The sequence below is a fragment of the Crocodylus siamensis genome, chromosome 8, assembly GCF_052110815.1.
Source record: "Crocodylus siamensis isolate JL-2025a chromosome 8, ASM5211081v1, whole genome shotgun sequence".
In the NCBI taxonomy this organism is placed as follows: domain Eukaryota; kingdom Metazoa; phylum Chordata; order Crocodylia; family Crocodylidae; genus Crocodylus; species Crocodylus siamensis.
In genome coordinates, this window is record NC_143402.1 from 38,397,415 (window position 1) to 38,412,174 (window position 14,760).

At 48.1% G+C, this 14,760-nt stretch overlaps 1 protein-coding gene across 1 annotated transcript in view; it reads right to left on the bottom strand.

The window, feature by feature from the left end:
- Positions 1–14,760, bottom strand: part of PCDH19 (protocadherin 19) — a 129,854-nt gene that overhangs the window by 5,096 nt on the left and 109,998 nt on the right. Inside the window, exon 5 of the mRNA XM_090059960.1 lies at positions 10,026–10,126. Within this exon, the coding sequence (XP_089916086.1) occupies positions 10,056–10,126 (71 nt within the window). The 3' untranslated portion in view covers positions 10,026–10,055. The remainder of the gene's footprint in view (positions 1–10,025; positions 10,127–14,760) is intronic.

Sequence of the window (14,760 nt, forward strand, 5' to 3'; positions counted from 1 at the left end):
GCTCAACCCCCTGCCTGCCAGCCAAATCCAGCTCGCAGAGTCCCCTACAGGTCCAAAAATTTGCTGGCAGAAGAGCAGTGGTACTCTTGTGACCAAGTTTCCAGATCCATGGGCCCTATATAGCCTGGCCCTGCAACAGGCTTGTTGGCTACTGCTCGCATCACCACTTGCAGCTAACATTGCAATTGTTGACCAAGCCTAATTTGATGGGGAGATGCTCGGGAAACCTGTCACAAGCACATAGGCAGAGGGAGAAAAAACAACAACAACAAAAACCACTCTTTTTTTGGCGGAGTGAGGGGCAAGGATTGGAAGGGAGCCAAAACCAGGATCGGGGCCAGGGCCTGCTGTGCCCATGCAGCCGCTCCTTCTCTCAGTCATTCCCTGGTGTTGCCAGCCCATGCTAACGAATCTGCACACCTCCCCACCCCTCAGCCCCACACTGGCTCCAGCTGTCTCCCCACAACGCCTGGGAGGAGCTGGGGATGGAAGTGGGGCCAACCTCTGCTGCACTACCAGGCTGGAGAAGCCTGAGACCCCTGGACCCCTGCGCCCACCCCAAGTCGTCCCCAGGAAAAGCCCAACACAACCCCTGCCCCAGGTCACAGTGGCAGCCTGCCCTGCCCCACGGAGATCTGGGGGCATGTGCCCCCCTATGGTGTAACAGCAGAAGCCGTGCCCCCAGACAAGCCACTCATGACTCAGTCCCATGCTCTGCCAATTGTGCAGTGCCTGCCCCTCCCCTAGCTGCAGCCCCATTCCCTCCCTCCCCACCCCTGCTATAGCCACCAGAAGCCCTTGGCCAGGGTTCCTTGCAGCCCTACCACTGCCCCATGGTTGGGGTGGGGGGAGCAGGGGTGCTAAGCCCTGTTAGCCCCCCTCCTTCTGCCACCTATGCACATGCAAGAAGATTACTCCCAATGCAGCCATGATCTAAAGGGCAGAAAAACCACAAGCAAAACAAGACCAATTGCACAAAGCACCAGGAATGCCAGGTGCACAGTGAAGAGGGGAAGGGGAGGAGACCAAACAACAGGTTGGGTTAGTCGCAAGCAAAAGGACAGGGGAGCAACCAGTAGGCTGGGAAAGCCAGAGCAAGTCACAGTGCAGGGGAAGGAGTGGACATTGAGAAGTATGAAGAGAGGCTGAGGGAACTGGACTTATTTAGTCTGGAGAAAAGATGACTTAGTTTGATGGCTTTTGTAAATGCCCCCCTATCTGAAGGGTGGCTCCAAAGGGGACAGAACTAGATTCTTCTCAGTGGTGGCAGATGGCAGAACAAGGAACAATGGTCAAGATGCAACAAGGTAAGTTTAGGTTAGATATTAGTGGAGTGAAAGGGGAGGTACAAACTATCATAAGGAGGATAGTACAGCACTGGAGCAGATTACCCAGAGAGATTGTGGAACCTTCATCCCAAGATGTTTTTAAGACCCCAGGTAGACAAAGCCTTAACTGGAATGATATAGGAGGGGATGGTCCCACTTTGGACAGGGGGTTGAAATAGCTGGCCTCCCAAGGTCCCTCCCAATCCCAATTTTCTGGTTCTGTAAGTAAGAGTGCGCAGGCAGCTGCCAGGACAGAAGAAGACGACATCTGACTAAGCATTAGGCCAAACTGAGATAAGGAAAAGGGTAAATTTGTGGCTGCAGTGAGGGAGAAGGGTCATATATGCAGCACAGCAGGAGGCAGAGAGGCTGAGTGCCAGCCATAGAGAAGGAAAGCAGGGCAGGTATGTAGTCACAGTGAGGCAGTGGGATCCATGTGTAGGCAAAAGGGGAGCAAGGGGATGGATAGCATCTACAAGAGAAGGACAAGCCCTGAATGCAGCCAGAGTGAGAGGCAAGGGTCAGGAGAGCAGGCAGGTATGTAGTAGACCTAAACGTACAAGGAAGTAGGACCAATGTTATGGTCACATGGCCCTAGAAAGTGGATTCATGTGCTGGAGATAGGCTTCAAATTTCATTTTCAGTAGGCCTCAGTTTTGTGACTGATAAAAAGCCATCAAGGAAGGCAGAGGTATACTATGGTATCTTCTGTGTTGCCAGGTAACCCCCATCCCTCCTGCCCTGGAAGCTGGAAACACTGGTGCTGTGTTCGTTTCTCGGAGGTTTTATTATCGTAACTCCTTTTCATTTTGGCCTTGGAAGACAATTCATCATTTTCAGCCCATGTAGAATGGCCCCTGCCAAGGCTATGGTTTTGATCGCACTATTCCTGTGCTTTCAGAGGCTGCACTGGCTTCCCATAAAGTGCCAGACTGAGTTTAAAATTCTTCTATTGACTTCCAAGGCTTTGTAAGGAATTGGTCTACTGTATGACTTTGACCTTCTCCTGCCATATGTCTTAGCTCACCCCTCAGGATCCAGAGGAAGGGTTTATAAAGTTGTACTGAGCACTCAGCAGAAATATGCTGGAACTCATGCTTTTTTGCAGTCAGCACTCTGTTGCACAATATTCCCCTGTCCCTAAGAGATCCGAGCCCACTCTGCAATTGTTTAACTGCCATCTCGAGACATTTTTCTTGGGAAAAGCTTTTAAGCTTGATCGGTGATGGACTTAATGTTGTTTGCTGTGCATCTCTCTCCATCTTTTTTTTTTAATCTGTATTAATGGAAAGCACCAGGAGAGGATTTTCCACAACAGTGTTGTAAAAATGCAGGTTAAAATGACTGATTGTGCTGCAGCCTCATTCATGAGCTATTGAATACATTCCTGGGAAACAAGCCCCTTCCCCCAGCCCACCTGCAGTCATTTCACAACATACACCCTGCATCTACCTGGCAGACGTGAACAGCTGTCACATTCCAGTCCCCCTTCTCCTCTAGTCCACTTGTGGAGACTTACCTTTATAAAATTAAATAGGGATGTACATGCAACAGAAGGGGAATATGCAGGGTTGTGTTCCTTAACTGTGCAGCCCACTGTTTGTCTGATGGCTGTTTCAGGACCCCTGTAAAACTGAGTGGTCTTGGACCAACTCCTATCAATTAGTTTAAAATGCTACTGTTTGAGAAGGGTGTTGAGACTCAGAACTTGTATCTATTTAAGTACATTTAAAATCAGAAGAAAGCAAATGCACTCACACAAGAGTTACCTGGTTACATTTGTTGGGTTTAATGCCCTAAATTTACAGGGAGAAGATATACCAGTGATTTTCAGCCAGGAGGTCCTGGCACCCTGGAGTGCTTTGAGATCCTTTCAAAGGTGCCACTCAATGTTAGTAGTACTGTTAGGTGTACAAACAGGTCACAAGACAAACACAGAGATTTCAAATGGGGATCCAGTATCACAGGTATTCTGTTGCAAAGAACTCAAAGGCCACAACAGGTCAGAAACACTACTCTATTTTCCTGCAGTCAACCACCAAGTGAAAGCTCAAAGCTGGCATTCACCTCCTCCACCCACCCTGATCACACCCACCCCAAGGGATGCCTTGAGTCTAAGATTGAGAACCACTGATCCCTACCACCTTAACCCAAGTTTAAACCAATCTACATGCAAAGCTTACAACCATGTCCATTAAATGAATTTGAAATCATACCTTTGGCTCAACTGCTACAATAACATGCATAGAACAGACTGCAAGACAACAAGAATGCAAGCAGACTCCACTGTGTGGCAGCAGGCCTCCTACTAGTCACACCCACTGCATAAGTGACTTTACAAGGCTAAGTATGCAGGGAGCCAAAACTCAGCCACATGCCTGGAGCAAACTGCATTACAGCACCTGTATGCAAATGAGCAGGTTCAGAGTTTGAAAGCATAAGAAACTAGCATTTCACTCTAGTTCACCATGCGGTAGAGGGAGGGGGAGGGGGAGGGGGAGGGGGAAGAATGCTTTGAAGGGCCATGTCACCAGGTGACAGTTTTGGGGTTGGTTTTTTTTTAAACATTCCATAAATGATCTAGATTGGGGTGTCAGAAGCAGACTGGCTAAGTTCACAGACGATACCAAACTATGGGAAAACACAGTCACGTTAGAGGATAGGCCAGTAATTCCGACCGACCTGGACAGGCTCATCAAAACCTGATGACATTCAACACAGAGAAATGGAAGGTGCACCACCTTGAGACAAAACCCACATCACACTTGCAGGCTCCACAGTGCTACACTCACTAGCACCACGACCGAAAGAGACTTGGGAGTCTTGACTGACCACAAGATGATCAATGCAATGTTGCAGCCGGCAAAGCAAATAAAACTCTGGCTTGCATCTACCAATGTATCTTGAGCAAGACCCACGATGTCATTTTCCTGCTGTACTCAGCCTTGGTGGGGCTGCAGCTGAAGTACTGTATCCAATTCTGGGCTCCACAGTTTAAAAAGGATGTGGAGAAGCTTGAGAGAGTCGAGAGGAGAGCCGAGCCACACACGTTCAGAGGTCAAGAGAACAGGAGATGCTAAGAGGCATGGGACTCTTCAGCCTGGAGAAGCGAAGTCTCAGGGGTGATTTGGTGGCAGCCTGTAAGTACATATTACAAGAGCCTCGATCCGTCTGTTCATAACACTTATTCACACTTTGATTGGCCATCTCAGCAGCCACTCAGAGTGCTCTACACAGACGGAGCCAGACAGCTGAGCGCTGCCATGAGTGGAGACTGAGGAGCTGGGGGGGAGGCCAGAGGAGCTGACTTTGCCTCCCTCCCCTGCTCCTTGGAAGCAGAGGAAGATGGCGGGGACAGGAGAACCACCATAACAGAAGGGATGGAGTGGGGGGCCAAGGCCAGGTCTGCTTCTTGGAGCCAGGGGCTGGCACTGCCCTCCCGAAGCAGTCAGGGAGTTGAGTGGGAAGGGAACGGGGTGGGGGGGGATATACCGGTGGTTGCACCCTGCCACAGCTGCAGCAACTGCCGCTGCGGGCCTCAGCCCAAAGCAGTGGCAGGGGGGAGGTTGGTCAGGGAGTGGACACAGGGGTCTCTCCCCACCCCCCCGTCATTCTTGACAGTCACTTTACTATAAGTACATAACGGGTGTGCATCAGGAACTGGGAGAATGCTTGTTCCCCAGGGATCCGCAAAGGAAGACAAAGTCCAACGGTCACAAACTGCTGGAAGACCATTTTAGACTGGACATAAGGAAAAGCTTATTTATTGTCCGAGTCCCCAGAGTCTGGAATAGACTCCCCCCAGAAGTGGTGCAATCACCTACTCTGGACACCTTTAAGAAAACACTTGGATGCTTATCTTGCTGGGGTGATCCAGCCCCAGCTGACTTCCTGCCCCTTGGGCAGGGGGCTAGACCTGATGATCTCCCTTCCAGCCCTAATGTCTATGAAATCTATGAAGCCATATCACAGCTTTCTTTACATTAAGCCTCTCACATCCATAGCCACAAGATACAAAGCACAGTCAGGCCACATATATGGTTACCCTGGTTTTACATCCACAGCCAAGTTTACATAGCTCTCAGAGCCCATCTCTCAAAATCTGAATATTTAATGAACTGTGGAGACTGAATTTCTCCCTTATGGGTGGGAGTGGGCAGTGGCAATGCATAGGGGGTGTCACCCCCTGACAGCCAGTGCTCCCCACTTAGGCGGTGGACAGGGGCAGGCAGGAGCACCAGTGCCCCCCCCCCAAGTGCCGGCCGGGGAGTGGGGGTACCTCTGGGTGTCGCCCATGGGAGTGGGCATGTCAGCTGAAGCAAGGCATGAATATAGGCACTTTGCAGCCCTGAGTTGGGCTGTGCTTGCCTGCTCCAGAGAACAGGGCTGGCCCCACCCCCCTGCTCCCTAGTGGGAGCAGTGCGGGCTGGCTGACAATGTGGGGTGGGGCAGAACACTGCCCTCCTCAGGCAAACCCTGGGTCTGGGGCCTGGGGTCAGGGAGTGCTGCACTCACAGTGTTAAACACCCCTTCCCCAGTTAAAACTTGCAGCCAGCAGTGACTGTGGACTACAAATCCCAGAGGGATCTGAAAGCAGGAAGAGGAAGTGAAGAGCAATCCTGCAGAGTCCTTCTGCTTTAATTCTGGTCCCAAAGACCTCGGGAGCAGCAGGAAGAAGTAGTGAACATACAGGCAGAGAGCCATGCTCTAGTGCCCCCCAACTTCTGGCCTGAGCCACTGCAGGCATGTGGTTGTATTTCCTGAATCAAAGATAAATGTCTGTTCGCTTCTGTTTCAGTTTAATTTGTGCTGTTTAGACTAACCTGCAGATACTGAATCAATTCAGCCTCAGACTTTTTGACTGTCTATACAGTCTCCATGATACTATATACGTACAGTTAGTACCGCAAACTAGTCCATAGTAGGGACTTCTAGATACCAAAGGGTTCCTACTGTTTTAAAAAGTTATTGTAGAGGATGCAAAATTCCACTTCTTTGCTAGCACGGTATTCACTAATCAGCCTCTTAACAGGTTATTAGGTTTCAACGCATTAGAAGCGATTCATAGTTTCAAGGGTCGGAAGGGACCTGAGTAGATCATCTAGTCCGCCCCCCTGCCATGGCAGGAAATAATACTGGGGTCAAACGACCCCAACAAGATGTTCATCCAACCTCCTCTTAAAAACCCCCAGGGTAGGAGGCCAGCACCACCTCTCTTGGAAGTTGGTTCCAGATCCTAGCCGCCCTGACCACGAAGTAGTGCTTCCTGATATCTAGCCTAAACCTGCCCTCTGCCAGCTTGTGACTGTTAGTCCTGGTCACTCCTGGCAGTGCACTCCTGGCAGATCCCCAATGCCTGCTGATCCCCCCTGACTAGTTTATAACAGGCCACAAGATCCCCCCTCAGCCTTCTCTTGTGGAGGCTGAACAGGTTCAGGTCCCATAGCCTCTCCTCATAAGGCCTGCCCTGCTGTCCCCTGATCATGCGAGTGACCCTCCTCTGCACCCTCTCCATGTTGTCCACATCCCTCTTGAAGTGCGGCGCCCAGAACTGGATGCAGTACTCCAGCTGCAGCCTGACCAGTGCCGCATAGAGGGGGAGGATCACCTCTTTGGACCTGCTTGAAATGCATCTGTGGATGCATGACAAGGTGCGGTTGGCATTCCTGACTGCCTCCCCACACTGCCGGCCCATGTTCATCTTGGAGTTAATGATGACTCCAAGATCCTTTTCCGCCTCCGTGCTGACAAGAGGGGAGTTCCCCAACCTGTAGGTATGGTGCCGGATGTTCTTCCCCAGGTGCATCACCTTGTACTTGTCTGTGTTGAATCCCATCCTATTCTCATCTGCCCACCCTTGCAACCTGTCTAGGTCTGATTGTAGCCTGATGCTTCCTTCCAGTGTGCCCACGTCCCCCCACATCTTAGTGTCATCAGCAGATTTGAACAGGGTGCTTTTTACCCCCTCATCCAAATCTCTGATGAAGATGTTGAACAGCGTGGGCCCGAGGACCGAGCCCTGCGGAACCCCGCTGCCCGCGTCCTGCCAGGTTGAGAAGGACCCATCCACCACCACCACCCTCTGGGTGTGGCCCTCCAGCCAGTTGGCGACCCATTTGACTGGGTGGGTGTCTACACCACAGCCCCCAGTTTCTTAATGAGAACGGGGTGAGAGACAGTGTTGAATGCCTTCCGGAAGTCCAGGAAGACTATATCCACTGCTACCCCTGCGTCTAATGATCTGGTGATCTGATCATAGAAGGCCACCAGGTTGGTCTGACAGGACCTGCCACTGATGAACCCGTGTTGGTTGCCCCTAAGCATGCAGTCCCCTGCTGGCCCCTCATGGATGTGTGCCAGCATAATTTTCTCAAACAGCTTGCCTAGGATCAAGGTAAGACTAACTGGCCTATAGTTTCCTGGGTCCTCCTTCCTCCCCTTTTTGAAGATGGGAACCATGTTGGCCCTCTTCCAGTCCTCTGGGACACCAGAGCACCACGAGTGCTCGTAAAGCCGTGCCAGGGGTCCTGCAATGACCTCGGCCAATTCCTTTAGAACTCTAGGGTGGAGATTGTCCGGGCCGGCTGACTTGAATATGTCCAGCCCCTCCAGAAGCTCCCTAACTAGTTCCTCTCTAACCTTTGGCCCAGGTGTGCCTCCCCTGGGGCCCGAGGGGGGCCCAGCAGGGAGGGGGCTGTTCTGGTACCTACTTAGGAAGACAGAGGCAAAGAAATCATTAAACAATTGATGTGCATCACTACAGAGAAGGCTGTCCCTAAAGATTTTGTGGAGACCTTTGTTAAAATATGCTCCTCATCTGCAGCTGGGCTTTCCATCTCCTCAATTCTCACATAGTCCGAGACACCAGAGCTCAGAAACAGATATTGGGGCACACACCCTCAACCTAGCTGATACAGATAAGGGTACAGGTCCTCCACTCAGAGGTCCCCAGTTCCTTAAGGACTGGTTATTTCATCACTAGGGTGTGGTGTTGGCAATGTAGATGGGAGGGAGGAGATTTCTATGAGGGCATTTCTCCATCTGCTTTGTATTTAGCCCCTAGCACAACTACAGGATCACTGATACTATACATATATCAAGTATAGAAACATTGCACTGGGGCTCCCCTAGCTTTCTCAAACCCCCTGAAGCCTTTACTTCACCGCTGGAGAACACCATGAGTGTAGGATCAGGTCCTCTCTCCCACGCCTCTTGACTTCTCTTCTTGTGACTTATTTATGGAGCAGCTTTGTTTCATTCAGACAATACATATTTATTTTTACACTGTGATTTTAGAGCTTTGATTCCTTCAATTTGTTTGTTCTTTCTTTTGTGGGCTTAATAGAGAAACTACATGACAATTCATAGCCAGCTAATCCAATTTGCCTATGTCTAGATATTCCAGCTTAATTTCAAATGTCATATAAATATAATATTCAAAAGGAATAAGAGAGAGATCTGTCTCTTTGAACCAGCTGACCCTTGCCTGGGTAAAGAACTGGCTGTATTTTTGCTAATTTATTCCTTCTCTAGTCTCAGTTAATTTAGTGCTGAGGTCAGCCCAGGAAACAGAGTTAGAAGAAATCATCCCAACATAGGGATGAAGCAGTAGCAGCTTTGCCCCTCCCCTGTGCTGGAGCTGACAAAGGCCATGTCAGTCCCTGAAGCAGATGAGAAGAGTCCAAGAGTGGTCCTGCCTTGTATCCCATCCTGCCTTCTTCCAAGACCCTACAGATGTGACAGAAGCAGGGGGACACCCGGCCATGCTTCCTGGCCCATTTCCACCATGGATCATCCTCAAAAACAGAAATTTCAGTGTGGGACCTGCCAAGCTAGCATTGTTCCAACTAAAGGGACCTGCTGCATCAGGATTTCCTTTGACAGGTGTGCCACTATGCTCCTGGGTATCTACATGAAGGCACAGTTGTCTAGCATCATTTAAGAGATCACCTAGTCCCTCTTCAGGAGAGAAGGGAGGCCCATCTCCACAGCCCTTTAAATCCTGGCCCAGTTGTAACAGGATCAGCTGATGTTTGCAGCCACCTGCTGAGACTGTCCACTAGATGGGGTCTCACAGGCCACTATGGACACTTTTACACATGCCCTGGGGGTGGGAGAGGTGGCATTTTAATTGAAGCAGATCTCAGAGCCACTCTAAAGCACTGCTGCATCTCCTGTATCAGCATCCCTGCACTTGGAAATGGCAGCGAATGTACCTAAACTAAAGCTTGGTCGACCAAGCTTTAGCTCAAGCACCCTCACTGCCATTTTTAAGTACAGTGACAGTGATACATGAGACTCAGGAGGCTGGTGAAGCATGGCAATTGCCATGCCCCAGCAGACTTGATTAATAGAGTCTGCTCTAACACACTGGTATTTCAGCACATTGGAGCAGCCTCAGTGCTCATGTATAGGTGCCCTAAAAAGCCACCAGACAGTAGCAGTTTCCTGCAGCCTGGACAGCCTCAAAGGTGACAGGCTTCAACCCATTAGCAGTCCCTTTTGTATTTTTGCCAGTGACAAGACACTGCTTATAGTTTTGATATATTCCAGATCGCATTTGCAAGTTTGAAAGAAATATAAAGATCTCACAGTAAATATCAAATGTGTCCCTTTACCAGTCAGAAAGTCACAGCTGCATTCCATTCATGGGGCATAGATCATATTGCCATTAAAAACTACAAGTTAAATACCTACCTGATGAAAACCAGCAGAACTGCACAGACATCAGTGGAGCTGGGTTGGTTTATGAAGGCTGAGAATTGGGTCCTTCATGCTATCTGTGGAAGGAAGGAGGCCTTGAAAGAAATAAAATTTAGCGCATTAGTTTGGGCCAGCATCATTTCTGAACGGGCACTTTTGAAAAGCCACCCCTTTCTTATTCACTCTTTGCTGTAAGTCATCCTCCTCACCTCATCAGCCATTATCCATTTCTGGATCTGTTATTTATGCAAACTTTAACACAAACATTATTGTCTAAACCTGCAGGAACTGTAGGTGATGGGAGCAGTTTGGGGTGTTCTAGAAGAAACAAAAATTGCAGAAAGCTGGGTAGGAGTGCAAAGAGGGGGAGATATTGGAGAACTGGTGGTTCAGACTGCTCTCACCTGGCTGCAACCAAAAGCCTTACAGCACATGGAATGACCCTATTAGGGTTAGGAGAGTTTTCTCCAATCAAAGCCTAAACCAATTCTCACAGGCCATTTCTTTCATTCTTCCAACCATTTCAGTGAGGCCAAAGGCAGATGGACTAAGACCATGCAGTAAAATTTATCCCTGCATACATGATGCAGCCCAAGGTTTATACCCCACTTAAACCCTAAGTCTAAAGAGGCATAGGCATTGGTCTGGAGCTCCACAGAGCCTTGAATCACACCATTAAGGACAGATCCACAATGCCTACACTGAGGTTACAAGGCCTATTTTCCTAGAGCACTTTACACAGTTGAGTAGAGACCTCTACTCCTCAGTGCCACTGAAAAACTCCATTCATATTCTTTGAGTCCACTAATACCCTTCAGTCTGTTAACATAAGGCATTTAAATAAAAACAAACAAGCTCTTCTCCCAAACTGGTCAGCCAGGGGCTTCTACAAAACCCTTCCTCAGTCAAAGTGGTGGACTCTGAGTTTCTCCCCTAGTGCCTGGTAACCAAACACCAGCAGCCAAACAGAACAAAGCAATCAGCATCTGCATACCCTATGCTTAAACTCCCAATCCCTCCTATATTCCCCTGAGCTCCCAGCTTTTGCCCAGAATTCCAGTTCCTCGAGATGTTCTATTCACTCCTCCCTTGGTTTAAAGAGTAACAGGCAGACATCCCAATACTGCTCTCCCACCTTTGAGCTTTTTCCTTCTTTCTTCCCCAGCAGCTCTTCATATTCTGGTGAGGCTCCAACAACACACTCAGGCAAAACAGGAAACAAACCCCCTCTGCTCCTCACCTGGCCCTAAGCCTTTATGGAGACCAGGTGTCTTCTATCCACCTAAAATAGAAAACAATTACCCAGACACAGTTGAAGTGGGTTCATAAAAATAAAGGGCCTGCTTCTTGTGAAAAGGGCCTGCTGACCTCCTGACATGAGGTTTTAGGTGTTTTAAATAGGAACTTTTTTGAAATCTGGCTGTCAGTGAAAAAAAAAAAAAAAAGCAAATTGAAAGAATCACCAGTGATGTTCAAATGCCATGTGGTAGCCTGTTCTGTACAGAGATATGCCTGGTAGTCCAAACCTAGCATGTTTGTTCTTTCCAGACATACCTGAAGGGGTAAGCAGCTCACATATGCTTCATGTACTCCTCTCTCCACATCACAGAATGCCCTGTCCCCACGGGTGCTGCAGAGACACCAAACACTACAAGGAATTTGAGAAAGCAAACCCATGAAGGGAGTGCCAACATCCAAGAACAGTAGTCTAAAGGTAGAGGCATGGTTAAAGCTACTCAGTGCTCAACCTGACTTCTGGGCAGTCACGTACACAGGGAAAAGGAGCCACCAAGCAGAAGCCAACTCCTGAACTATGTGGAATGCTCTGTCAGGCATCAAGGCGACACATTTCCATAAACCCAAGATAATCTGTTCCCAGTTGCATGGCAGCTATTGCTGCAGCAAAGAAGCCATTATTATGTATGTTGTTTAGATCATATTCAAATTGATTTACTTTGTAAGAACCCCCAAGAGCCTCCTAACCTGAATATTTGGGTATCTGCTAGCCATCCCTCACCCCAAGACTGGGGCCTTGCACTCTGCCTAGACAGTCAACTGAGCAATGTCAGGCCAAATGTTGTGTGAGCTATGGAGTCTTCTAATGCAGAGATGGCCAACCTGTGGCACAACAGCTGATCAGGGAGGGGATAGGCAGCACAGCAGAAGGCAAAGGAGGAGATCAGGCAGTGAGCACAGAGCAGGACGCAGAAGGCCAAAAAGGAGATCAGGAAAGGAGCACAGGGTAGGGAACCTACCTACCAGCCCACTCCCACTTCAGTTACAGCTCGGTAAGCGTCATTGGGTCTAGAGCTCCTCACTCTGTCCAAAGTTCCAGAATGCTCCTGTTCACAACCCACCAGCCAGGCCTTGCGTTACAGGAAACTTTTTGTCTGTGGAGCAATGATGAGATCTTCATCGACACTGCCTCTAAATCACCCAGGAGGTTCCTCTCTCTTCTCACACCCACAAGAGCAGTAAAAGCTATTTCTAAGTCTTCTCGACCTTACCCAGTGCAGTGTAGGGGGTGAGGTTCTTTGTCTGGTGGATCACACAGGAGTTGTTACTGAAGCAGGACAGACTGTCCCCGGACACCCTCTTCACCGGATCATATCGCTTTAAAGGGTACAATTTCATCATTTATTAAAATGAAATAATCTGAAAAAATTTCCCTGTGTAGCTATAGCAACGATATTCACCAGCTTTCTCACTGTAGTGTTTCCTGGGGGCAGGGTTAAGCCACGTGGCAGTACAACCCTCCATATCCTAGCTATGCTAGTGTTCCTACCATAGGTATTCATGTTAGAGCTGCATCAGTGGAAAGCCTATTGCAAGAAAATTTCCATCAGAAAAAAATAGTCTAATTAGCCCAAAGGGGAGAAGGTAGACTACACTGCAAAAGATTCATACAACAATCTCCACATGATGTAAACCACATATTAAAAGTAATATGTGCCCATATAATAAGGGTTTATGTGGTACACAAGTCACTGCACCATGATGAATTACCTAAAGCCAAGAGATTTGGGTTTTTTATGGACTTTTTCTATGGGGCGTCTATTATGGCAGTCCAACTACACTCAGGGCTGGCACAGATTTACGCAACCCTAACAGATGTGTGGGGCTAGATTTCCAAGGGTTCAGCTCCTACAAGTGAAACCAGTTTTGCAGAGGAGCTCGGTTCCCATTTAGGTTCCTAGGTAAATCTGACTTTATAATCTGTCTTCCATTTTTGTGTTAACTCTTCATTTGGTGTCTCCTTATCCCCATGTCTCTACTGTACACCCATGTCACCCTGCCACCCAGACTGAAGCAGAAAGACATCTTCTCTGCTAACTGCCTGTACAGCATGTGGTACAGCAGGCCCTGATCCTCCAGTGGAGTTCCTAGGCTCTGTCATGATACAAAGTGACTTAAGAACAAATAAAAGTGCTTGGCCCCATTCTCTCTTGGTGACACTAATGGAAAGGTCTGTGACAGTTCAATGTGCTGAGCTTGTTTTGAAAGCCTAGGACCCTTGTGGAACAGACTGACTCAGATGATCTTCTGGCCATGAAAGTCTACTTGCCAGCTTTCAAAAGGAAATGAACAGCCTACAGAATTTAATGTTAAAAATTAATTTGCTAAAAATCAATCCATACGGTAAAAGCCTATAAATGCATGGCTGAAATTGACTCCCTATGCATGGGTAAAGTCTTTGATGTGGGTTTTAAGTGGTGTAGAGGGCAAAGTACAGAACTTCCAAAATGGGGCAATTTTAGCCCCAATGAATGTTTTTTAATTAAAAGCCCACTCAGGCCCGAAACTCTGCACTCCTTCCTTCCCCTTACTGCTCTAGATTAAAGGCAGTAGGAGTTTTGAGTGCACAGAGAATATCAGATCCAGGCTGTATGGATTTCTTCGGAAAATTCAATAGCCAAGCATAGGTATTTTCCACCACATGGTGCAGCGTGGAGTGATTTTCTTCTTATGACCCAAGTGTTACATCTAAGAACACAGCTGTTTTTAAAAAGGAAAAGCCTGCAGGAGCTATTACTATTGTACCATGATCATACTTTTCTAACCTGTAACCTTAGCCATTGCTTCAAAGTTAAAGACAGCAAATACAAATCCATTTTTAAACTATTATTTCTATCACCACCACCATCTACTCTGCTTTCTCACTTATTTCTAAAGAAACTCCTCAAATGGGCCCCAACAGACAGCTATTTTTCGTTGTTTTCAATTGTTCACTAGAATTCCAACATCAAGTGTCATTACATTGAGCCACAGATGAAGTTAACAAAAAACGGCCAGGAACAACCCTCACATGAGTAAAATTTACCCCCTCCTTTTCAAAAGCACTCAGGCACTACACTGACCAGCATGGCCTCAGAACCAAGGAGAAATAGAACTAGGCCATCAACTAAGGGCTGAGGAAGTTCCAAATCCACTTCTGTAGGGCCTCCAAAGAGACCTCTCCCAAAGCCAAGGAAGGTGAGACTTGACTTCCGTAATATTTCTACGATAGAAAAAAAGTAGAGGAAAATTTTCAGGACTTCCTTACAAATAACAGAGATTAGAAAAGGGCACAACCCACTTTTTTTTTCTTCCTTTGAAAATCACCTCTAAGCCATCCCCAGGGCAAGGGGGCATAAATGGAGTTTAAAAAGAAAGAAACACTTGGTCCATATGTACTGGGATGAATTTCTCCTTCAGCCATCCTCTTCCAGATCTGATATTTCAGCACCTC